This window comes from Molothrus ater, chromosome 12 (assembly GCF_012460135.2).
Source record: "Molothrus ater isolate BHLD 08-10-18 breed brown headed cowbird chromosome 12, BPBGC_Mater_1.1, whole genome shotgun sequence".
NCBI lineage: Eukaryota > Metazoa > Chordata > Aves > Passeriformes > Icteridae > Molothrus > Molothrus ater.
Genome location: NC_050489.2, coordinates 12364232 through 12390847, shown reverse-complemented (window position 1 = coordinate 12390847; position 26616 = coordinate 12364232). Strand labels below are relative to the sequence as shown.

The 26616-nt window shown below is 38.3% G+C and overlaps 1 protein-coding gene across 3 annotated transcripts; it reads left to right on the top strand.

Moving 5' to 3' along the window:
* On the top strand, positions 1–26616 carry SLC7A6 (solute carrier family 7 member 6). Of its 3 annotated transcripts, none has more exons than XM_036390192.1 (10): positions 1–57; positions 5487–6050; positions 9891–10016; positions 11770–11914; positions 14373–14496; positions 21245–21348; positions 22402–22498; positions 23153–23302; positions 24008–24191; positions 25355–26616. In XM_036390192.1, the coding sequence occupies exons 2-10, from the start codon at positions 5528–5530 to the stop codon at positions 25447–25449; spliced, it is 1548 nt and encodes a 515-aa protein (XP_036246085.1). In that variant the 5' UTR covers positions 1–57; positions 5487–5527; the 3' UTR covers positions 25450–26616. The 3 variants fall into 3 exon arrangements, with proteins under 3 accessions (XP_036246085.1, XP_036246084.1, XP_036246086.1); XM_036390191.2 differs by lacking the exon at positions 1–57 and adding an exon at positions 104–762; XM_036390193.1 differs by lacking the exons at positions 1–57; positions 14373–14496 and adding an exon at positions 18378–18474 and having other exon boundaries at positions 777–6050.

The window sequence follows — 26616 nt, the reverse complement described above, 5'->3', positions numbered from 1 at the left end:
TCGCGTGTCGGTGGCAACGGGCGGGGAGCATCCCGAGACAGCTCCGCGGGAGCGGAGGTAACGCGGTTCCGGCCGGCACGCTCCGGGCGAGGTTTTAGCTTTACCCTTTCCTTCATCTCCCTTGACCTTGAGGGAAAGCGGGCAGGGAGCGGCCTCAGTGCAGGGGCTGCGGCGGCAGCGCCTGCCCTGCGGAGCATCTGGGGCGGCGGCTTTGGCGGTCCGGGCTGCCGAAGTGTGCGGTGGTAGCCAGATGAATGCCGTGTGTGTTTCTCTATTGTCCTTAAAGGGCGCCCCGACTCTGACAGCCCCCGCCTGAGGCGGGTGCCTGCAGCTACTTCCTTCCCGGGGCTGTGTGAACCTCGCTTATTCCATGAGGAGAAAGAGGGTCACCCCTGCTTGTGGGGAGCGGAGCGGCCTCCGAGAGTGGCGATGACACCTCGGGAAATGCCCCCGCTCCTGCGGGAGCCCTCGGGCCGGCGGCCACAGCCCTGGGGTCACGCTTATGGCGACTCGAGGGTGGCTTTGTCAAGCCACGTGTTCCTTTAGTGCCTTTGGTGGTGGGTGCAGAGAGCTAGCACACCTTTTCTTGCTGACGTTTAGTAGTGATTTTGGTTGTTTTATGTGTTTTTAAACGGAGGATATAAACTACAATCTGATCAGGTGCCACCTAAAGAGTACACATGGGTGTAGCGTGTGCCTTTTGGCGTTATTTTTCCTCCTTTGAAGAGGTATCCACTTTTCTGCCCCAGCATGAAAAATAAGGTGAATTACTTTAACAAACTCTACGATTGTTCCTTCCTTCTGTCTTTACCTGTGGCTTATCGTATAAATGTCACCAGATCTTCCTCTCACTGCACCAGCCTCGTGCACTCCCAGCCTAAATCAAGACTGATCAAAGTCCCTGTTGTGAGCTTACCTGTGTTTTTTTCCTTGGAAATATGAAAATAATTAAAAATACGAAAATATTACCTAATTACCATACTGATAAACTATCAAGTGAAAAGACTGTCATAGTAACTTCTCTTTCATACTTTTTTACATGATAAACATACCTTGTCTTTTTTTTTTTTAAAGGATGTTACAACCAATTCTATTTGATCAAAAGTTTATTGGTAGGATTTCTTTTTTATTGTGCTAAAGATGGTGTGTTTGTATATGCAAGCACAAAATACTTGGTTGAACAAATCTTTACAGTGGGAATTGTTTTTGTTGCATGGGCTTCCTGTCTGCTAAGTGTATATATGGCAGGGCAGTGATTCTTCTCTCAGCAGAAAAAGAAAAGCATGTCCTAGACAAACTCTAAGCCTTTCCCATGTAAATGTTCAGACTGTGAGGTGCCTAAATATATACAGTGCAATGAATAAGCGTTTGCTCTGTCGGAGCTTAACTCCCTGAAGGCTTTGATGCTGTTTCCCTGTATAGAGAGCAATCTTGAATATTGCTCATGGGGCCAGTCATTGTGTTCAGAAATAGTAGTCTTACATCTGGTATATGTGAACAGCCAATGTAAAGCTGTGTTACTATGGGAGTTGTTTTATGCAATCAAGAGCTGAGGAAGACAGAAGCAAGAGCACCAGAAATCTTTGCTAATGAGCAGGTATTGTATAAAAGCACAGCAAACACAGTAAGCTTTTAGCAGTTTGGTACTTCACCTTGGTCATGAAATCACTTGCAGGTTCATCCCAGGTAAAACAACTGATGGGTATTCTGCTCGGTGGGAGAAAGGGGATCTTGGCAGATGGTTCCTCTTTCCCTCCCCTTAAAGGAGGCCCACCCTGTAATGCAGTGTTAGTACATTGCTAATTGCATGTTAACCTTCATCAGCTCCTCTGGTACCTGGCTGCAGTGTGATAGGCCTCACCAGAAGATACATTTTTGGTGAAACAGTGAAGCCATCCTAGTTTCAGGTCACTCTGCCCTGGTTTCATACCATAGCTTTCTATACCAACAGCAGTCATTTCAGTAAAAAAAAAAAAATAATAAAATCTACATATATCAGCAAAAAAGATTCCTCACAGCTGCAGTGATCAGCAAAAAAAGAAAAAAAAAAGAGTTGGAGACACTGTGTTGCACAAGGGTGAGCGATGAGGAAATCCGTGTGGGTTAGCTTGTGTGGAGGCAGAGCCCTGCATTAGCCATAGCACTCCTGTGGTCTTCTGTTGGAGATTGTTCTGAAAGTATTTTTAGCTGTATATTAGGATGATTGTATGTTAGAAAATGTATACTATTTGTCTCTGGCTCTCCTCCTCCAAGCCTCTTTTCTGTTTCCACTGAAATAATGATCTTGGGACAGAATAATGGATTTTGATACATGTGTTTTTTCTCTGACATAGCTTCAGTTTTCTCTAGTCTCTGCTTTCCCTCTTTCTTGGTAAGTTTTTTCCAAGTAGTCAAAGTTGCAGATTCTAATTCCACTTAAAATTAAGTGAAGTACTTGAGAGAAAAAACCTGCCAACAGTTTTGATTTTGTCCGAGGTGGTGGTAAGGCAAACAAGCAATTCTGCCCTGAAGGCTTTAAAAGGCATAGTAAACAAACAAGACTAGAGAGGAGAATGAAGTATCAAATCTCTATTGAGCTGTTGTACACACCTTCAGGCAAATCCTAGTTGTTAGCAGATTCCCGAAATTGGGAATAACAAAAGAGACAAAATTGGGAGAAAAGAGTCTTGGTTGAGAGATACTATGATTGTTCTTTCCCGATGGAGATAGTAGGGCAAGAAACAGTCAAAGTCATGGGTAGCAAAACTGTATAGAGCTGCAGTCACGTGCTGCTGGTTGAGGTGGATGCATTTGAAGGGTGACTGAATCTGCAGTTGCAGGTAATTAAATGCACCTCTGAACTCCAGACCATGAGGTAAATCAATCATGGTTACTCTTTGTGCAAAACTGGCTATAAATTAACACACCAGGTTTGATGGGATTTGAATTATTCAATTGACTTAAATCATCAAAATGCCTGAGTATTCCAAGTAATGTGTATGCTGCTGATGAATTTGTACTTTGGAAGGTGTTTAGGAGGAAACGGAAATGATGATTGCAATAAGTGAGCAAGAAATCCTAAAGCTGTGTAGTTACCACCAAAACGGTGTTTTACATTCATGATCAGTTCTTAACATATTTATGCAGTTTTGCCCTTTGGCTATAAGGGCTGAAAATGAACATGGCATGTTTTCAAATGGCAGCTGGATGTCATAATAATAGCTGTAGTATTCTTGTTTCTTCTGCTGACATTTGTTCAGGTTGAATTGCCTTCTAAAAAACATTTGCAACTAGTGTCCTGTCCTGTTCTTTTCATGGAAATTAAAAGACTCAGTTTGGAGTTGAATTATATTTGTATGGGTCACAAGTGCTTTTTTAAATCCACTTCTTACAGCCAAATTAGTCATGAAAACATCTGTTTTGATTACTTGTTCTGCTGTTTTGCAGAACTTTCTGATGACTGCATGGTATCTATAATTGCTTAATGATTATATGCATTTACAGATAATAACTTCCTCTTGTAAAGCAAACAATCTTGTGAATTTATAGAGCACATATATTTTTGAAAACTTTGCTCTACTACGCCACTAACGCAAAGTCAGGCTGCAAGTGGTTGCAGTTGAATTTGGCACAAGGTAGATGGAAGAATAAATTACGAGAGAAACAGGTAACAACTGCTGTGAACAATTTACTTTGCTTTTCCTTTGCAGTCTTGCTGACACTTATCCGTAGAAACTGTGGGGATGCCTCTCTTCTAGTTAATTTTGCTGGGGATGCCTCATTATAATACTCAAGCTTTTAAGTTCTGAAATGGCAGTGATTAGTTTCTAGAAGTTTGAAAACAATTTGTTTGATTATAAGTGTGAAATTTGATGTCTTCTGATGTATCTGTGATATTTGATGTTGACTCATATTAATGATAAAATCTGTATTTAGTAATTAAACATCTTTAAAGTGTTTATGTGGAGTATTGAGGGGAAAATAAACCAGAAGGCATCCAACTAAACAGATTGAGGGTCTCAATCTGCATTATTTAAAAGAACACAGTCTCTAAAGATTGATGAGTTGGAGATGAAGATGTAATATTTCTCAATAAAAAATTTGTACTCCATTTCAGTAGAAGTTACTTCTTTAATTGATTGAAAAGAACCTTTGTAATTTTCACATCTTCATTCTAGTTCAGGGATGTCTGGTCAGATTCTCTGTGCTTTAGTATACAGGTATTGGCTTTATGATAGACGAGGAGTATTCTCTCAAAAAAGGTGTGCCTGCAAGAGCTTGTATGTTCATATGTTACTAGATGCACATGTAGTTTGGGTGACTGCATGTTGACCTTTAAAAATTCCCATATTCAGGTTTTTTTGTTGTCACAGTTGACAAGTTTATTGTTGCATTTAGAAAACCTTTTGTAAAATTAGTGTTACCCCCAAGGAAGCATAAAATCCACACTACACTAGATTAGCTGCTAATTGACCCAGATTTATTCTAATTGACCCAGATTTCAATTTTTTCCTATTCTATCATAAATAGCTGAAGTATACACTAAAGGTTTAATCAGGGACAGGACAAACGAATAGTTATGAAAATAATTCTGGTAGATATGTAGGGCCTGGTTTTTTATGCAACTAATAAGCTAGTGATCTTGTGTAAAATGGGTCTTATTTAGAATTATCAATGTCTTCTTGAGTTGAGAGATTTTATTAGCAGTAACTTGCTTTTGGAAGGCATGGGAGCATTTTCTGGAGACTTCAGAAGAAGGGGGCTCTTTTCCAGTCAGTCAGTGCTGAAGCAGAGGAAAAAAGCTAATTTCTGTGTCCTTAGATACTGTTAAATGCAACTGCTAACAGAGGAATTTGGATTGTGGATTTTTATGCACAGTCTGTACTTTTAGATAAGTGAGTGATGAGGCACTGAGATCTGGATAAAGAGTTTGCAGAGGGAGGGAAGAGCTTGGTGTCAGTCAGAGGTCAAGGCTTGCAGCAAGGGCACAGTGGAGTGAGTAGCTGTGCCTGTGGCCCTCAGCAATTGATAACATGTTGCTAGATCATTCATAAATTACCTGTGTAAGCACAGTGCTTGGATTGGTAGTTTTGGTATTGCAATACATCTGTGCTCGTGCTTATAACTTCCATTTTGGTCTTGTGGTGCGTCCTGTTCTGTAACATCTCACTCTTGTTCTTTCTGGTCTTTCTTCTGCTCTTCTCAAGAGAGGAGACCTTTAATTCTGTCCTTCCTGCAGTTCTGTTTGTTTGTAGCAGTTTTGGTAGCAGTTCCTCTTTCATTCTAAGTTATATAGGAATTTGTCTCTTGGTTTGTCTGGGTTGGTTCTGCTGTTTAACTGTGCATGAATTCGACTTTGTGTAAAAAGAACCAAACATGAAGCAACAAAAGGAAATATCTTAATTTATATTTGTAAGTCATAGGGTAAAAGGTGGAAAGAAGATTTTGCAAGAAAGTCCTGGGATAAAAAAAAAAAAATTATTTCAGCTGTCTATATTTTGTTTTAGATTGTGATTTGGAGTCGTGGAGAATTCACAGTCTTACCACAATGGCAGAAAGGACAGATTATACAAAATCACAAACTTCACTGGCTGAATACAGCCCCGTCAATAAATCAAAAAGGACAGATCGAAGTCGAAAACAGGACGGAGACCAAAATACAATGCAACTGAAGAAAGAAATATCTTTAATAAATGGGATAAGCCTCATAGTAGGCAACATGATTGGTTCAGGTATCTTTGTCTCGCCCAAAGGAGTTCTCATCTACAGCAAATCTTATGGATTGTCTTTAATAATTTGGGCAGTTGGAGGGATATTTTCAGTCTTTGGAGCTCTCTGCTATGCTGAGCTTGGAACCACTATTACTAAGTCAGGAGCCAGCTATGCATATATCTTGGAGTCTTTTGGGAGCTTCATTGCTTTTATTCGTTTGTGGACCTCACTCCTGATTGTTGAACCAACTAGTCAGGCAATCATTGCCATCACCTTTGCTAACTACATAGTCCAGCCTTTCTTCCCTTCTTGTGACCCTCCATATGTGGCTTGTCGTCTCATAGCAGCTGCTTGTGAATGTAAGTATTTATTGAAATTTACTATGGTAAGTTTTTATCCGTGTTTTGTTAAAGGTGTTTTATTAAAACATCTTACCCACACTCAGAGTTGGTACATAATGGATGTGCAATTGTTTGAGTTACAGTGGGGAAAAGAACAATTCCAGCCTGAGAAACTTGCAGGTGTTCAGTCAGTGATGGACCATTTTCTCATTTGGAAGCAGAACAAGGTGTTGAACTCTTCCAAGCTTACTTACCTGGCAAAAATGGGGGTAAAAATTGTTTTCCCTTGAGAGAGATATTTTAAATCAGACCTTGGGGTACTCTTGGTGTGGTCTTAAGAGCTATTGTAGAATGGCTCTTATGCTATAAATTCTGATGTACTTTGGTTTGCAATAATTTCTCAATGGTTACATGGTTCAGTTACTACTCTGGTTTCAAAAAAATCGTTCATTCAAGATTATTCTTTATACTTGGGTTTAACTGTATGATCAGTAGAGCAGTATGTGTGGTAAAGCTGTTTTGAAAAGTGGAAATTTTGTATGTACATAAAATTGAAATATTTGTATTCATATAGTTAGTCAATATAGAGGAAAAGCTGCCCACACTGTTCTGCTGTATCGAAATAATGAAACTGTATGTTTGAATTGTGTGTCTTATTTAATTTTAGGTGTTTCCTATTAAAAGTGTTTATGTACATATTTTACATTTCCAGCAAACAGTGAAAAGTGTATTTCAGCAAGTCTCTAGGACAATGCTTTGTGATGTACTGATCCATTGCTGTGTGCTCTGGAGGCTTTTGACACGATTTTGTATCAAAATGCTAACCCAGAACTTGGACTCTCTTACTGCCAACAATATGCTGCAAGGATATGTGCTGCTTCTAGCTGGTTCCTGTTTGAGGCTTCCTATGGAAGAGTTCTAATGTTCAAATTGTCTATAAAGGATAAGGAAAGGGAAATGACAGAGCATTTGTACTTTGGATATTTGACCTTTGTAATTGGTTATGATGATTGCAGCTTCCCCTTCCATTTTTGTTATTTTTTACTGCTGTGGAAGCATTAATTGAGAACCAGGTAGGGGGGGGGAAATAATCACAAACTTTTTCCAGGAAATCTGTCAGTTTAATCAGTTCTGTTCCCTCCTTCTTCCAAATGAGTGAAGGGCCTGTCGTGTCATGTTCACATTCCTTAAGCAGGTATTGTCCCAAGGTGTCTTGGCACAAATGAAGGAGTGTGGGAGAATCTCCTCTTCCATTTAAGGTATCCCCTCACTCTGAGGGCTGTTAGCCCTTATAAAAAGGAGTTGGTTAAAAAGCAATAAATTAAGACAAAGTGATTAAATTAAAATTATTATATAGTAGGTATAGACAAACACTTTGATGTCCTCTACATATGCTGCTAATCAAGAGGATTTAACACCTCTTTTTTTAGTGGAGACACATGACAGCAGGATCACTCTCAGGCAGGTGGAACAATTTACTTTAACAGTCTGTTTTATGGTTTAAATGCTTGTTCTGCCCTGCTCTGAGTGTCAGTGCTAAGACTCACCCCTGCTCTACGGCTTCATTTAGCTGTTAAAGCTTAGACTTCTCCCTGTCTTGGCACTGCTGAGGGTGTTGTCACATCGCTAGCTCTGGATATGATTAATCCCTTTATAATGAAGCTGCTGGGAGTGGAATTTAGGTTAGGTACAGATTGTGTGTGAGACTGGGTGGGTTTGTTGTGGGGTTTACTTTTAGTTTTGTTTGTTGGGTTTTTTAAATTTTAGTAATAGCAATACTGGAGCTAGTGTGAGAACAGTCTTTGTGTTATACAGCTTCACTTTGACAATCATTTTGGCAGTGGGGTGTCATCTGGTGCTACAGAACTAAACTTGATGGTTCTCAGAAACTTTAAGTGGCTAAACAATAATTAAATTGAAGAAAACAGTATTTTTAGCAAAAGAGAGGTGTTGCTTATTCAGAATATTGATAACCTTTCTTTTTTTTCCCTTATAAGGTATCAGAGTATCATTTCAACTGAAGTAGCGACCAAGCCCTAACTCAATAATTAATCCAAATGAAAGTTGCTTTAAAAAATATGGCAGAAATAAATCCAGCAAGCAAATACTCCGGTCCCTAATACTGAAGAGCAGAGACTGAGCAGAGTTGCTTTTTTTTTTCCTGAAGGCTCTTTGGGAGCTGCAGCAGTCCTGACTTTTGAAATTTGATACGACTGGGTTGTTTTTCCCCGTCATCTTGCCACACTCAGTTGAAGCTCATCCAGCTTGTCCAGACTGTGTAACATACTAGTGCTGTACTTATCTGATCATTACCTGTCTTTTTGTAGCTTCTAAAAGTTACTGTTTTCAATTTGGTAGCTGTGCTAAGGTCATTTTTATCTCAATGGTATCATGGTATTCTTGGATTATGGGAAAGGAAATAATATATCACATCTTTTTATATAATTTTTATTTACTGCTACCTTACTCCTGAAACAATCAAGTTTAGTTTTTATTTATATGCATACTTAAAATACACAGTACAAGAAGATTCTATGGAGATAAAAAGTACAGTAGTATATAAACATTTTTTCACTAGCTAGAGAGAAAACTGAGATTTGGGAGAAACACTGTTTCCAGTACAGAAGTTTCAATTATGTAGTAATCATTTAGCTAAGAAAAATATGTACCAAATTAGGATTTTGTTAAATAAAGAATACTGAAGATACTGAATCCTATTTAGTAGGAGTTCAGGCAAAGGTTGTCTGGCTCTCCACTCCAGAGAAAGGTAATGAATGCATAAGCAAAATGTTGGGAGTCATGAGAACTGTCTTGGGGAAGTTGATCATATGAGTAAGTTTAGTCAGCAACTACAAAATATTTGTGAGATCTGAAAGTCTCATTTCAAGTTTCATTGCAATCTTGTGAAATAGGTCTGACTAATTTATTTTGGGATAGAGGACTAAAGGCATTCAGAATACTCATTACTTCCTACCAGTTTGTAAAAATGCAGACTACTGTTGTATTAGCTGTAAGGCACACGCCCTTTAGAGCCACAGAATGGTTTAGGTTGGAAAGGACCTTGAAGATCATCTCGTGCCACCTCCCTGCCATGGGCAGGGACACCTCCCACTCTCACAGGTTCCTCCAAGCCCCATCTAATCTGGCCTTGAACACTTGCAGGAATGGGGCACCCCCAGCCTCTCTGGGCAACCTGTGCCAGTGCTTCATGACCCTCACATGGAACAATTTCCTGACGACACCTAGTCTAATCCAATCCAATCTAATCTAATCTACCTTCTTCCTGGTTAAAGCCATTACCCCTTGTCCTCCCAGTACATGCCCTTGTAAAATCAATATGTTCTCTCTCCATAATATAGTTCAGTAGAACTGTAAAAGAGTATTGAATCACCTGTAAGCATATTTAGCATTGCAGCTACTCCATGGATGTTGAACTCAACCTAACAATGAAGCATAAAGAAACCTTTTCAAACACTCTTTTAATGTTTGCCCAAAGGAATTTCTAGATAATCTTTCATTTATTACAACAATATTGGTACATTGAAATGAATTATTTCATGTAGCAGTTTCTTTAGTTTCAGGGTAGTTGCAGACTACAGCTGATGAGGGGTAACATTAGGAAAATGGGCAGAGAACAGGAAGGTACTTCCTTCTGTCTATTGAAACAGTGTTTAAAACTGTTTCCAACTGTTGGAACCAGTGTGTTTTCAGTACCCAGTGTATTTGGCTTAGTTTAACCTAAGTAATAGTATAACAAGTCAGTGCATATTTAGATGACAATTAAAAGCTTTGAAAAGTGAGTTAAACTGAGCATTGCTCAAATAGTCTTCTAATTTTTCCTTTTTCTTCCTTCCCTAGGTCTTTTAACATTTATAAATTGTGCCTATGTTAAGTGGGGCACACGTGTGCAGGATATATTTACTTATGCTAAAGTCGCTGCTCTTATCGCCATCATCATCGCTGGACTTGTTCAAATCTGCCAGGGTAAGCTTGTAGAATTGTAGCAAAGGTTTGTGCTTATCAATTAAGCTGAGTGACTGATCTAAGGACTGTGAACTACCCCTGTATGTTTTATGAAATGCCTCAGTAAAAACAGTGTAATACAGCCACCTTGAAGAGACCCATAATACCAATGTTAGGCATTATCATGATACGGTGTCATGAGATACCCATCTTATCTCAGCTGACTTTGAACTTGGTAAAAGAAGGTAATTGACTGCTCAGCAATGTTGTGTTATTTACAGCCTGCAATACAGAATTAAAAAGGAAGTGAAAACAGCAATACACAGAGACAGCAAAATCCAGTGGGAGTGGTGAAAATTACAAATTTCTCTAAGGAACATCCCTACTTTATAGTGAGATCAACTGAATATTTTTTTTTTACAAAATGAATTGGTGGCCTGAAAGTGTCTGAACTTAAGGCACAAATGTGCTAAGAATATGTAGGTAGATTTGTGAAGCTACAGCTCTGTTTTTGTTCAAAGCCTGAGTTCTGTTATAGCTGTTGAGAATTAGAAAGTGTGTGTGTTGGGCATTGTGCCTTAAAGTTAAGAGAAATTCTGAACTTAGTTTTGTTCTTAGCCCTTCCTTTGGGAACAATTTGTTGGTGTGTTAGCTTAAGAAAATTACCATGTGTTCAAAGCTGCCATAAAGGGCTGTCTTTCCCTGGCAATCTAACAATTTATGTCCTTTGCTCTAACTGGTTGTTATTGAAAGTTCATGAGCAAGACAATTACTGTGAACCAATCAAGAATATGCATATGTGAGCACCATAGTCCTTAGCACATCTGCCCATCCCTAGTTTCGTAGATACCAAGCTTGTTCACATCTGATTTCTTTGACATTGTCTCCATTTTCTATTCCTAACTCAGCAGTTACTCCGCCTGTGTCTGTTCCAAGGGAGTAGCAATGTCTGATTGGGATAAAAAGTAGGAAAGAAAAATAAGATATTTTAGAGGCTTCAAATATTACAGTTTTAATGGAGTCTCAACACTTCAGGATGCATAGTATAGGGCACGTTTTGGAGTTGCACAATAACTTGCCTTTCTGTTTCTGGTGGTTTTGTGTATGTTTATATATATATATATAGAGTCTAATATTAAACTATGGTTGATCAACTTGTCTTGGCTTGCTTACAGTCAAAAGATGGCACAAGTTTTCACAAATACTGGTCGAAAAACCACACATACACTTTAGCTTAGGAAAATTTTATCTTAACAGGAATACTTTATTCTCTGTTAATTTTTCTTAGTTTTCTATTATTAGTAGCAAAACCTCAAACATCCCTGTAGGTGTTTGTGTGGGGTTCTCTTGCCATAGTTATCTAAGTCACTTGTAATCTTCGTTTTATGCATAGGCTAAATATTTGAAAATTTAAAAGGTTATAGAAGAATTGAGTGGGTTATTTTCTAAATATATATGTGTTATAGACCCCCACACTTAACCTGAGTACTGCCATTGCCAATTGTTTATATCTTAGTCTGAACTTTATGTTCCTGAACTTCTTGCACTACTGTGGACAAACCAGGTGTTTAATTGTAGAACAGTATCATACACAGAGAATAATTCATAGTAGTTTTAAATGCCATGCCATTCTCATGGCTAAAACTTGGAGTAGAATTGGAAAAAAGTTCTTAATAAGCAGATTTGAAGGAATTAGGTGAGGTGGAAACCCTATGGAAAAATATTACTTACTGTATTTTGTTATTCTGTTTTTCATTGCATCTTTTCCACACAGGACACACAGGGCACTTTAAGAACTCTTTTGAGGGATCATCTATTGATATTGGAGAAATCTCCCTTGCATTATATTCTGCCTTGTTTTCTTACTCTGGTTGGGATACGCTCAATTATGTAACAGAAGAAATCAAAAACCCAGAAAGGTAAATGATTTGAGCTTTCTAAATGGGGATAGTCCCAGGTTGGTGGGCTTGTGGCTGTTATTCACTAATAAATTCTGAGCTTATACAGAAATGAGTGGAACTGCTCTACTGGTGAGGCTGGGGATGGCCAAGAGCAAATATTTACTAAGCTCCATTAAAAGTGAAAAAGAAATTAAAACACAAGAACAATTAAATGTAGATGATTGCAGGATGCTGTATTCAGTGCTAGATAAACTTTCAGTTCAAGATGTCGTTACAATTTATTATAATAGGTGTTATTGTTTCAGTGGTATCTAAATGTTTTCTGTGTTTACCTGTGCAATCATTCTGATTTCATATTAAGGAATATTAATATTTTCCAATAATTTATACTCTAAAAGTATGACTGGCTAATTTTGCCCAGTTGTGAGTCTGTAAGCAGATACCTTTATGTTAGAATAGATTCCCTTTGATAATTTTTGCATCCAGATTGCTATAGCTGAATGATAAAGAAGAATGTGATTTTTTTTTAGTTCTCCTGACTGATTTTTAGTTTTGCAGTTTATTCCCTTCTATGTTGGATGTTGAGTTTTATGCTGGGCATTTATCTAACCAGGAAAGCTATCTATTAAAATAGTGGATAAGTACTTTAAAGAAAACCTAGTTATTTTTAGTTAGATTGAATTCCAGATTGACAGTTTGTTTCTTTAATCCTCTTGCAAGATTTGATACACATATTCAGAAGACACACATTGTGTATTTTCATCAGTCATTTGGTCCCTCAAATCATGGATTTTTCTGCTGAAAAGCTTCTTTTTTAAGTATTGTTGCACTGCCTTTTCTTTTTAAGTTAGTGTTCTCTGTTATCAGTTTGATAGCTCTTCTATTTGATGCATTGTTTTGAAAAACAGTTTTTCTCACAAGATATTTAGCTGATGAAAATTTCTTCATCATCATTTGCTCTAGATAGGCATCAGTGCCTAATACAAGCTTCATTCTTGGTAGAATGGTAGCTGGTAAAGTGAACTTCAAATTTCAGCTTTCTGCATTGACAGTTATTGGGAATAATGAGCTATTTCAGACTTCTACAAAATTACTACAAGAATTACATATTTTTCATGTTCACTTGATTGGTAGTGCCTCCATGCTTGTCCACCCAAAAGTTGCAATGCACAAATTACATTTGACATCGTCCCTTGGCATTAATCTTGGATGATACAAAGTCCTTAAAATGCTATTTCAGATTTTTGTTACATTGTGTAATATTTCTGAATTAAATTCACAGTTTTCTGCTTCTTTTTCTTCTCTGTGCTGGGATTCATGGGTCTCTTACTATGAGTGTGCAACCTTATAGAAGAGTCAGAACTCCCAGTTACTAATTTACTGATTTATATGGAGGATTGTGAGCTCTGTTTGTTTTTCTGCTTCCATGGCAGCAGACAGAAACAGCTGGACTTCTGGGCCTCAGGAAGTTTTTGAGGAAACTTGCAAAGTTTCAGTCAGACTGAGAATTTTTACGCTTTGGGGTTTTGTTTTTTGGAGGTTTTTTATTGTTGTTACTGAAAACAATGTTCATGGCAAATGCACATCAATATCACCCTGCTGTGTTTGATTTCAAACTGGGCAAATGTGAGAGTAACACTCTCAATTCTGCTTCCCTTTTGAAACATTTGAATATTTCTGTGAGGTTTGAGGGAAGAATAAGACTGAGAAAAGCCAAAGCCACACATTAAAAATGTGTTTCCCTGGAGCTGCACACTCAGGCCTGTGAGTTTATCTCACAGTTAACTCTAGCCTGCTCACATCTAAAGGTTAGCAGTTTCCTGTTACTCTTGACTTGTTTTTGTGTAGCTTTCTAGACCTGTGTTTGCTAGTAGGATACACCACATGCAGGGGCTCATAGCTGTTCAGCAATTTTAGATCTGCATCTCTGTTGTGCAGCCCAGTTAGCTTGTTCTCTGCTGTGATGAGTGCAGATGAGAACAGGGGTTTGGTTTAATAAATCTCCCTGCATCATTTCCAGAAGGAAGTGCTGAAAGGACAACCCCATTCCCCAGGGAGGAGGAGGGCAGAACCTCAGAGCTTTGCCTCTTTGGGTTCTAAATGTGGTAAATTAACATGGACATTAGGAAGTCATTTAAAGCATGTAAGTTTGAAGGCTGTCACTACAGATGTGGAAACCTTGAAGCTAGAGTGTTTGAAGAGCAGATGCAGAGAATCCCTTTTTACACATAATTTAGGTTCTAAGTTACTATAAAAATCTGATTTTTTTTCCAGTCTTCTATATTAGAATTTCTAGTTATAAAAGAAACCAAACTCTGATTCCAGAGATACCTTCTTTGAAATCTTTATGTTGGTTTCATTAATTTTCTCTGTATTGTAAATGATACAAATAAATAACTTTAATCTGTTACTAATGTAAGTTTTCTTTTTCTGCAGTTGTGGGTTTTGGAGTTTTGGCATTTTTTTTGTCTTACAGGAACTTGCCCCTGGCTATTGCAGTGTCTATGCCAATTGTGACTATTATCTATATTATGACCAATATAGCTTACTATACAGTGCTGGATTCTCATGCTGTTCTCTCTAGTGATGCTGTGGCAGTGGTAAGTTGACCAAGTGTTACAAGTGAGTGTTTGAGATGCTTAAAAAATCATTGTAAGGGTATGAGCAAAAAGCAGATTGTCTGGGTGGTGGAAGAGAGTTCTATCCTCAGTGGAATCTTTAGGAAGGCTTAGAGCATTGTATTCAGTGGATGAATGAAGAAAGGAGGTGAGAATTAAGCTATTGAAAGAAATCTGATGAAATTGAGGCCCTTAGATCTGCTCAGATATTCTACCTGTGACACAAGCTACAGATTGCTTGTTGCCCTTTATGTAGTTGGTGCAAGTTGGCGTAGGTTAATTACATTGATGAATTTTTAAAGAAACATGGTAGTAATATTGCTTCAGTTTCAAGTCTCTGTGTAATCAAGCAGCAGTTACATTTCAGCCTCCTTGTTGCTATTTTGGGAAGAAGTGAAGTGGCTTTCTCCTTTTCAGTGAAGAGGCTTTGAGCTGGAAAGGATGGAGTGAAGCTATTTCCAGTTTCTGAATGGACTGAAAGTTCTGAGTAAAAGAAGTATGAAAGGATCTTTCCAGATCACATTCTGTGCTGTTTTTCTTGGTGACGGGGCAAAAAAATCCTACCAAGAGGCTATATGGGAAAAGAAATTATAAAATGCCCTCCTTTTACAACACAATTGGCTTCATGTGATATAGCCCCAGTGTTGGGGCTAAGAAATGGATTTTTTGAAGCATTTTTGTTGAAGAAATTTAAGTGATACAGCAACAGCGAGCTTAAAAGTTCTGCAAATGCTCTTCAGATGGTTGCTGATAGTGTCAAATCACTCACTTTTTCAGTGATTCCTGTCAGAGTCTCACAGTTGACTTCTGTTTTACCTCCTTATGGAAACCATTACAACCTTTGCTATTAACTTTGATGGAGATGAAAATTACTCTGTAGCACAAACACAAATAAAGAAGAGCAGACATTTTACCTCATCTTTCACTATTACTGAACAACCTTTTTTATGTTTTTTGAGACTACTATTGTGCTTTTGTCAGTGAAAGAGGCAGCTGGCTCCACAAGCACTTTCTGGGCTGTTTTGTCTCCTGACTGGAAGCATACTGGCTGCCAGTGCACAGTTTGACACCTGCTTCCCGTGTTTGGTCATGTCTGTGGGCCTTGATTGAGTTCCTATAGTAGGTGGTGTTTGGCAACTTACTTCTTTTAGCTCTTCCTTTGGAAGAGCTAAAACTGGTTGAAGCAAACAGTTGTCCTGCATAGCCAGCTGTCTCTTTCTTGGAGCTGTACAGCTTTGTCAGCAAACTGGAGATAAAGAGGATGACTTCAGTTGCATCTTTGAATATCATCCTGTGAGTGCAGTGTAAATCCATCAGTTCACCCTGGTGCTCTCATATGCTAGAGCAGGCTTGCTTTGCTTTGTCATGCTCCCTCAATGAACTGAAACGTGGGAGGCTGTGAGTTTTAGCTGTTTTATTCTTCTTTGGTGTATTTAATAAATATTGACTATTCTCAACTAACCACAAAGATATCGGGACCCTATACCTCATTTTTGGTGCATGAGCCGGAATAGTGGGTACCCCCCTAAGCCTCCTCATCCCAGCAGAACTAGGCCAACCTGGAGCTCTTCTTTTTTCTAACTGAATTCAGACAGAAATTTTGAAGTTCTTCTTAGACCTTTTGGGTATTACTTCTCTTCCTTCATTGGCTTCACTGGCTTCTTTTCTGAAAAGGAAAATCCGCTTGTCCTTAGCCATCAGTGTCATGTTCCTCTTCTTTGCTTGCACAGGCACTTCCCAGTAAGGTTTCTTTGGATGAAGAGCACATTCCATACCTTCAAACTGAGGGTAGGCAGTTGCTTTTAGAGGGAGAGTTGTTCAGTAAGTTATTTGCCTTCTTTCTTGGAGCTAGCTGTAATTCACTGCCAATGCAACACTCCTGATGGCAGCTGCATGGAAGTTCTCTGGCTTTGGAGTCCAGGCTGAAAAGCTGAGCTGAACTTGAGAATGATATATTATATTTTCAGTATGAGATAGGTAAGAGACTTGGGAAACACTGAACCCTTGTTCTACAGCTAGCTATGAGAGATGATTTAAGATCCTTAGATCCTCTAAGAAGAGGATAAACACCTGAGAAGATTTAGATCAAATATCTTCAGCACCTCCATGAAAATATAAATGGAACTGTTTTACTGTTGGAGCTGATATTGGAAAATTTAATGTGGGCTGTACAGAAGAGATAACTTACAGGCAAGTAGGAATGCAGTGTATTAATGCAGCAGAGTAGTGCTGGTTCTCTTGCCATAAGATTGTATTCAGTGACCTAAAAATGAAGTGGGAATTTTATGCTGGACTTCTTACTGCACTGGTACCTTTTTCTCCCAGTAAAGGTATTGCCAATTATTTGAGAGAATTATGTCTGTTTGAGTAGAATTGATCAACAGCATAGTAATTGAAATGATAATTACAAGAGACACATTTAAATTGTTTTCTTTTGCACCTTTACAATTTTCTGGGTTTGGTTGATGGGCACTCTTCCTTTTAATATATGTGACAATAAATCTAATTTGGTCACATGGGGAGACATGTCATACAGTATCCTGACAATGTAATCTATGGCAGTGGGAGAAAACTTCTGCTGAGGTGCTTTTTTTTTTTGCATGTGCAGCTTCCTAATTGCCATTAATTAAGTGTTTGTTTTTGTTAAGCAGTAGCACCTTAGAGTCCTCAGAAGCTCAAAATTAAGAAAACATACTGTAGTTCTGACTGCCAGATCTTCCTGTAATGTGGGAATGTATTTATACTTCACCTCAAGAGAAATTTCAAAGCAGAATTAATCGTGTTTCCAAAATACCAGTCAGATTGCTCATATATATATATATATATATATATACACACATATATATCCCCTTACTGCTCTGAATGTTAATAGAACTTGGTCTGGAAAAGCTCCTGGGCAATAGGCTCTTGAAATGAGTTAACATGAAGAGGCTCTGTAGATGCCTTTTAAACTTTCCTAACAGAAACACCTGATAATCCTTGGGTATTTTTTTGGTATAAGTTTCTTATTCCTGTTAGGCTACATTCTCTTTGCATTTCTCCATTTGTCCCTCCAATCAATACTGTGTGCTGCTTTGCCAGCCTCACATGTGCTTGTGGCTCCATATGCTCTCAGTGTAGTCTGACATTTCTTGTGTGCCTCTAAGTACACTTCTAATGTGCAGCTAAGTGTGATGAAACAGTTCTCATCTTGTGATTTGTAATATGTATGTGGGTCTTGCTACTCATCTGTGTGCCTGAATTACTGAGTGTGAGGCAATATCCTGTGTATTTTGCTGTGGCAGCTCTTGATGCTGGAATTTCTGCTGCTTTTAGTTCAACCTGTTTGTACAGAACTGTTGTTTGGACCTTTAAAAGGACAAAAAAGTGTTCTTGCAAACCATTCACAACTTACCAGCTGATGATCATGAGATCAAGCTAACCCAGGACAAAAATAAAATGTAGTTTATTCAGTCATTCATGCCTTGAAACAAAGCTGTAATTCAGTTTTTGTCCATTCTTCTGGGAGTAATGTAACATTTTAGTTATGATTAAATAAGGGCAGTTCAGCTGAGAAGTGCATGGCTGGAAAGCCTCTTCCCTCATTATTATTCCCTGATATTTGAAAAAAAAATCAAAACTTAAAGGGGACACTTCCAGCTGCATGTCCTACAGTGTGCATGTATCCATGTATACCTTACATATTCAATGGATGGGAGGGCATAAAAGAACTGTATCTGTAATTACAAGGGTTACATCAGCACTTCTCTGAATTCTCTGTTTCCAAGCTGTTAGAAGCAGTTATAATTCAAGTCTGGACTACAGGATTTGTCAGACTGTAGCAGAGATGACAATTTAATCTCTTAATCCTTCTTGCTCTTTAGACTTTCTCAGAAGAATCCTGAGATGATATCCTTCCTCATAGTGGTGGTTTTCTCCTGTTATGGTGGACTAAATGTTTCTGCTTATAGCTACCTCCAGGTAGGCTCCCCTGTCATCCTCCACATGCCTTTGTGAATGCTCTATTCTTTCCTCCATTGTCAGCTCATTTGTTTTTATACATGCACTTTACAACTCCCAGAAGTAGTGGTAGTTAAAGTAGAATTGGTGAGAAGCTCTGCTCAAAGCCCAGGTCTGGCTTATTTCTGGAGGATCCATGATTGTACAGTTGTGGTTTTAGCAGAAAGCAACCACTAACTCTTCTACTTTTCCCTCCCCCTTTCCCTTCTTGGTGCAGTGCACTCAGTGTGCATGCTTGATAATTTGATTTTGTGTTGTACTTTCCTCTACCCTGCCTTCTTATGCAAAATAATCCTCTGATATGCATGCAGTGAATATTTCTCGTGCTGCTTTTACTTAGACTTCAGTAACTCTTTTAGCAAGAAATGCTGTGGAGATCTTTGGGTTTATCTTTGTTCACAAGAGACTATAGCTGAGCTTGGAAGAAGACATTTCTTGGCATCTGTTAGAAGGAGGGTATTGAAGGATTTATAAATTTGTACTCAAGTGTCTGAGTAGTAGTAATGAACTTGGCTGATTTTTGTTATAAATAAAGGTGAAACCCTGTCAGAAAACACCTGCCTACAGGCAGGTGGGTCTTTATGTTCATGTAAAGCTGGTTAATATCAATAGATAGATTAGGCAAACTTCAGGTACCTTTCAACTTTGTTTTGCTGAAAGATCGTTTTGCAGGCAGATAGATCTACTTGGCAAACCAAGCTGAACTTTTTTTAGATGATTCTCAATTGAAATAGTCTTTTGTATTGCCTCACTTAAAGTTTAGCTCTTGAAGTTTCTCTACCTTTTGCTCTGTGATGAATCCCAACTACAGCATTAGAAAGTAGATTGGAAATGACAGTGTTTGGTAGAGGTTGTCACTACATTACTCTTTTTTTTGAAGAGTCTGACTTGTACAGCTCTAGGGAAGTCACTTATTTAGGCTTTGAGCTGGATCAACAGCTGATGTAGAACATAGCCTGCATCCAGAATACATTGAATCTGTAGCATTTTGGTCTGTATATAGTTTGTGGGTTTTACTGTTTATATGAATTAAATGTTGTTTTCCAAGATGTGTGGAACAGTATTAGCATCTCCTAGAACACTGGGATACACGTTACAGGATGGAAATAGCCTTTGAGTTAGTCCTGCACCCATCATTCACACTGGCTCATTTCCAGATGTTTCAAAAGGAAATAGAAAACAACATCATTGCAAAGAACATCTTTGGATGAAAAAAATTTCTCCAAATGTTATATTAGCTAATTTGCATCCTTCAGCATAAGATTGCATTAATAGATTTTTTTTTCTCTCTTCTTTAGCTTTAGCTGTTAATATTACTTATCTAAATGCTTATCCTTTAGGCAGTTTTACTAAACATCTTAATTCTCTAACATCTTGTTCTGTAGCTTAACTTAATATATTAAAACAAAAAATCCTCCAGGAGTTTTGTGTCTGGTAATTTCCCTTATTGTTTGGGTTCAGAAATCAGCAGTTCAGGTTTAAATATTCCTTTAAAATATTACAACAATTGCTTACTAGAGTTTTCTTCTTGTTCTCATTCTTGTTTCCGGAGGAGTTGTCTTAATTCATTGACTGGATCATAACAAATTACATTCTGCTTCAGGGGACTGCTGCTTGCTAAGATGTAAAATGTTCAAATCTTTGTTTGAATACTTATACGTGAATACTGTTTCCTTAAATAGTGACTTCATGCTGTCTAATGTAGATATGATTCTTTTGCTATTAGTTTGCTTCTGTAAAAGAAATGATGGAAGTGATTTAGTTTTGTGTAGGTAGGCTTGGGATGGATAGGAAGGCTTCCAGCCATGTCCTCTGAACACAGCCTGAGGGCATTTCTGCCTCGCTTCATGCTACTGTCCAGATATGTACAATGCTCACACCAGGATGGGAGGTGGAATACCTGTCAGTCTGCATTAATTAAATTTCTTCATGTTTCAAATGTGTTGTCTGATACTTTAAGTCTCTCTGACTTTTTTCTCCATCCAGGAAGTTGAACAGAATAGACCAGGACAGTATATTGCAAATTATTACCCATTTTTTGTTTAGATCCAAGATTGCTGGCAATCAGTGGCTCTTACCACTTGCTGTTAAACTTTGATGCTCCTGACTTCTTGGTTTCAGAGCTCTACCATGGACAGTCACCACAGTTTCTTGCAGTATTATCTAGCAACATCAAGTATTGAGCAATTGATAAGATCACTTGCTCTGTTATTTGACAAATTGTGAGAGTAGAGTCCAGAGGCCCTGCCAGTGGAGCTAAAGAAAAAGGTGCTACTTAGGAAACTGAAAAAAAAAAAGGAAATTAAAGTAGATTCCTACAATAGAATCTATCAACAGTAGCTGTGATGTTGGCAGTGGTTATTCACTGCAATATGGTACTTCCCTGTTTGGTTAGGTAATATTTTTAGTAATCCAAAGAATGTTCACTTGTGTTCTGTAGGTCAGTTAGATAATAAAATATATTAGGATTGGGAAGAAAATGCTCAAAACATTTTCTTTTCCCTTGTGAGCAGAAAATATGACTTCAGATGCTTGGCTAAAGAAGTTTGTGTTTATTTAGAATCCATAAATAAATAAGAGAGCTGTGTGATTCCTTGTGCTGCATTATGAACTGTCTTACTGTGTTACTATTTTTTCCATACAAGTGTATTACAAAAGCTCTGATATCATATTTTTACATATTCTTTTTTGCAGATATTTTCATGTTTCCTTTTCTTTTCCCTTTCATCAGACATTTGCTGACAGGATATTTGGTATATTCAGCTGGACGATTCCCATTGCTGTAGCCTTTTCTTGCTTTGGAGGACTTAATGCTTCAATTCTAGCATCATCAAGGTAGTGCATACCTCTTTCAGTTTGACAAATGTTCATAAATCTTTTTACATGTGACTGTTATGCTGATCTATTATGAGAGAGGCAAAAATACTTCTAAAACTCAACCTATAATGAATAGCCACAATGAAACCACGGATCTAAATAAACCTCTGTGTGTGTGTACATACACCCTTAACACTGCCTTGTTTCCCCAAAGCATTCCTGAGTGTATGCAGAGCATAATTATAAGATCAAATGAATTTTGTCTGGTGAAAATGAATCAAATGAATTTTGTGTGGTGAGTCCTCAGGCCTTCTGATTGTTTGCATTACCTTCCATTTTAATTGATAGAGTAATTCTAGCAAGTTTTTGTTTTCAAATGTGTTTATCTAAAACTTACTGACCTTTTAATATCAGTATTTTAAAACTTTGTACTTGGAAAAACCCTAAAAAGCTTGCTACTGCTATGAAGCTGCAATCAGAAAGCTTAGGATACTGTCTTGAACCTTTTCTTTGAGCACTGATTGTGGATGTAACTAGCAAAAGTTTTAAATAGATTTATTCAGGCATTTTAATATTCTGCCTATCCATTGAATGAATTTGCAATGTCTCTACTGAGAAGAAATATGATCATTTGGTGAAGCAGTCAATATAGAACAGTTGGTAATAAAATTGTGTGTTTGTTTTTTGAGCATGTGGTTGAGTGACATCATTTTAGGGACCTGGCAATCTCTTCTGGTTGGCATTGAAAACTATTCTTCCCTAAGCTGGAATGATTTCAGTGCTAGCTTTTAGAATTTTGTGAAACAATAGAAATTTGTTTCAGTTACTGTAGATATTGCCTATTTTACCTGTAGGATGATTTTTAAAAAATGGTTGTTAACAGCTTGTTTCTAAAAGCTTACCTACCTTTCAATGGTTATTGTCCAGTACATCTTTATAAGAAGGTTCCAGTTTAAAGGACAGAAATTCAGTGTTATAAACATTTTTTTTCACTGGTGTTGTTCTTTGATTTTCTGTAATATATTCTGTCTTGCCTGTGGTCTCAACATGTGTTTTACTGCTTTTTTTCAGGCTATTTTTTGTAGGATCTCGGGAAGGTCACCTTCCTGATCTGTTGTCTATGATCCACATAAAGAGGTTCACACCTGTGCCAGCTCTGCTCTTCAATGCAAGTTATTGCTTTTCTTTTCAACTAATTAGATGGGACACACAGCACAGCTTCCCTCAAAATGGAGCTTCAACACAGGGCTAGAAAAATGTACAAAAATATATATGTATAAAAAATAACATGAGAAAAGTATAAAAGAACTAGTCCATGTATGTGTTGTATTTCATGCTGAAATCAGAACATCAATTTAGCAGAAGCCATGCCATAAGAAATGTGTTCTGTTTACAATGGATTGCATTTTCAGCCATTTGAAACTGCAACTAATAATTGACATATTGTATATAAAAGATTTCTGCTGCTCAGGACTGAATAATTCCTAGAGCCCAAAGTGCTTCTCTCAGATCCTTACTGCATCTAAACGCAGCTGAGAAACCCAGTCTCCTGAATAAGAATGTAATTTATTGTGATACAGTCAATGAATTAAGACAACTTTTTCAGAACAAGAATATGAATTATTGAAAGGAAAACTTTAAAAAATTCACAAGAGATAAAATATACTATCATCAAGGTGATTGCTGAGAGAGTAATTTTTTGAGGCACAAAATTGTGCCAGACACTAAGGAGTATAAGGTGTTACTTAAAGGCAAAAACCAGGATAAACAGTAAGTTTCAAACCTTTGGGTTTAGATTCTAACTCTTGTTCTTTTCTGACAGTGTTTTATGACCCTTATTTACCTGGCTGTGGAAGATGTCTTCAAGCTGATTAATTACTTCAGCTTCAGTTACTGGTTTTTTGTTGGTCTGTCTATTGCTGGGCAGTTATATCTACGTTGGAAAGAACCAGATCGGCCAAGACCTCTTAAGGTAATACTGATTACACAATTGTTAAAAATCCTGACTTCCATATAATATAAAAGTACTGGACCATACTGTCTAAAATCATCTTAAGTATGACCTAAAGGTTACAGATTGGTCAGGACATAAAGTGTGGTTTCCCTTTGATGTTGTACCATGAAAGTTAGCTTGTCTGCTAGGTAAAAACAAGAGATTGTTGTGTCAGTATACTCCAGTATTATATGCTAGTTCAATAAGTACCCCTTCTGTCTGCCCTCTGGAGAATGTCTCAAGAGCCTAACATAGCAGTTAGCCTTTTATCTAGCAGCAGAAATCTCTGGTTGGAATTGCTCAAGTTAAATAACTCTGTGGATCACCTTTAGCTCCGATGGTATCCGATCCTCTAACCTCATACTTGGATACTCTACTCAAAAAAAGTCAGTAATTCTTGTTTCCCAAGTTTTACTGGTTTTGTCTAAAAACACTTCATGCCACTATGCACTTTCTTTCAGCACAGCAGAGTTACCATACTTGATTACTTTTGTAATATTTAGCAACAGTTCTGTTAAGAATAATTCTGCAATTTGCTTGTGGTCCTAAATAGCCAGATATATGAGAGGAAGAGCAGAGAATCCTACAGAGGGGGTTTCAGAGAGAAAAGTCTGTATCATAATGTTTGTAACTATAGATAGTAAATATTTCATTAACATTGTGTTCTCTTTTTTCTGTCTACAGCTGAGTCTGGCTTTTCCAATAATATTCTGTATATGCACAATATTTCTGGTGGTAGTGCCACTCTATAGTGACTTTATAAATTCAGTGATTGGAATTGGCATTGCTTTATCTGGAATTCCATTCTTTTTCTTGGGAGTCTATTTACCTGCATCAAGGAGACCTCAATTTATTAACAAGATTGTGGGTAAGTTTCTTTGTTTGCTGGAGATGTTGCTAGGAAAGAGGAAAAGTAAGTAGACTCTTGATCTGTTCATGGAAAGGGTTGTGGTGGGCGGACCCAGCTGAGTAGCCAGGGCTGGCTCATCAGCACCCCCAGCAGCACGAGGGACCGAACAGGAAGAAAGAACAAAGGTGGGAAGACCTGCTGGTCGAGTCAAAGAAAGTTTAGTGAGTGAAGAGGGGAAAAAGCCCTGCTGCTGCAAGAGCAATCAGTCACACATCTCACAGGCAGCCCAGTGTGCAGCCAGTCTCCAAGCAACAGCTGTATGGGGAAACACTTCTTGCTCAGCCCTTTTCTATTGCTGGACATGACACCAGAGAGCATGAAATAACCCTTGGCATAGTTTGGGTGAGCTGTTCTGGACATCTTCCTGCCAGACTTCTTGCCCTCTCCCATCCTGCCAGCTGCAGGAAGAGCTGAGTAAGAGGAAAGAAAGGAAGCCTTGGTTACTGTGCAAACACTGTTCAGCATTAGCCAAAACATCAGGAAAAAGTCTTTAATTTGAACCAAGATTGATGATTGTAAAAAGTGTGAACAATCTTGGTAGCACAAACCGTCCAGCTTCACTGAATCAGTTATTTGAAAATGGATAGATTTTATGTCAGTAAAGAATGGAATTTTGCCTTCTGTTGAATTACAGCAGTTAAATTACACAAATTTCAATTTTTCTCCATCGGTGCTCTTTTGTTATTGTCACTATGTGAGACAGCCATGATGAGGGATGTGGTAAGGAAGGCTTATAGCATAACCTGACCCTGAAAGCAGGATGTGGTGCTGCAGTAGTAGAATGTATGTAAATACTCAGTAATCTTGTAGCTTTCCCTGTATGCTATTAGTTTTATTTTCTTTATTCCACCAATTTTACACTCCTAATTATAGAGAAAAAAGATTTTACTTCAGTTATTTGCCAGGGTGCCTAAGAAGGAGAACACCCTAGGATATCAACAGAACAGTTTAAGATTCTGTAAAAAATGAGTGGGACAAAGTTATTGTACTAGCTTTTATTGTTTGTTTCCCTAAAGAGAGGTGAGACAGCATTCCTGACAGATTTCATGAGTCAGATGTGTTTTGTACTTAGAGTTGAGATAGGTGGCTGTTGTTCTAATCTGTCTCCAATTTCTCTGCAGGTGCAGTCACACGAAACATGCAGCTGCTCTGTTACTGTGTTTTAACAGAGATGGACCCAAATGAAGAAAAGAAACCAGAAATCAAATCCAAGTAAAGTTTAAAGCCATTACAAGAAGCAGGAGGGAGGATAAAGCAATTACACAAACTAAAGGGAAGAGCTGGAACTGGAAGACACAGAAAAACTGTTTTTGGTGGTCTTTCAGAAATGCTGAAAATATTCTTACTTGCAGATGGATTCCAACGTGGGTCATGCCCTTGTGTCATCCTCCTAAACTGTGGCATGTTTTCAGGGCAGGTTTTCATTGGATAATGATTACCTACTCATTACCTACTCACACAAGCTGTGTGTCAATACTGTTTCTTCTTCAGAATTGGTATGAAAATGGTAAGAGCTAATGGATCAAATTAGATTTCAGCAGAAACAGGTGGTGAAGTAATGCATTATTACATCAGACTAAAACCCACTTTGACTCCAAAGACTAAGTAATTTCCAGCTTAATTCTGATGGATGCTTGCATGAAATGATTTGTTGTACTGTCTCAGTTATTTTCTCAGAAGAAAACTGGTGACAACAAACTACTTCATTTGTTTTTCTGCCCCTAATGATAAATTAAGTTCTGCTCCATTATTTATAGACTGAACCATGCTACATGGAAATGTATCTGAGTGTGGCAAGGATTTAATCAACTAAGCACCTTGCCACTGAAGATTTGATTAATGGTTGATTTTTTTTCTTCTTAACTCGTTGGTACTTTGTGTTGTACTGTGCTCTCATATGTTTTAGTTGCGTAAAGTTGTACTTTGGTTTATACCAGTTTCCCCCTGTTATAATGGTTCTGCCCCTGCTGCCTCCTCCCTCCTTTTTAATGTCAATCTCCCTACCTCCTCCCCGTCTTCCCCAAAAGTGGCTGAATCCATCCCTTAACCCCTCCCTGGTGTCCTGTCCATCACTCGACGGCCCATCCCCTCCCTCTAGAAACTTCCACCAAGGGTGTCGAGTGATAGGTTCAGGCACCGGGGCCCCTCCCTCGGGTGGCCCTTATTGGTCCCCCTACCTGCCTGTTTCCCTGGTCTCCACGCCCTCCTGGATCCCCATTGACAGGCAGGCAAACCCCCCCCCCCCCGGTTTACTCCCTCCCTTTATAAGACCCTGCACACCCCAAGTCGCCATTTTCAGTTGGCTGCAGCTGCTGGGTTTGGGGTCAGCTTTGAGCTCTACAATAAACCTGGGCTTTGACCCCGATTGGGGTCCAGTCTCCTC

What these genes read in the sequence shown, in the direction of transcription:
- SLC7A6 (XM_036390192.1), top strand. Translation starts at nt 5,528, where the DNA reads ATGGCAGAAAGGACAGATTATACAAAATCACAAACTTCACTGGCTGAA. An exon ending in GAAATCAAAAACCCAGAAAG is followed by an intron (nt 11,915 to 14,372) that starts GTAAATGATTTG and finishes TTTGTCTTACAG; the next exon opens with GAACTTGCCCCTGGCTATTG. An exon ending in ATCGGCCAAGACCTCTTAAG is followed by an intron (nt 23,303 to 24,007) that starts GTAATACTGATT and finishes TTCTGTCTACAG; the next exon opens with CTGAGTCTGGCTTTTCCAAT.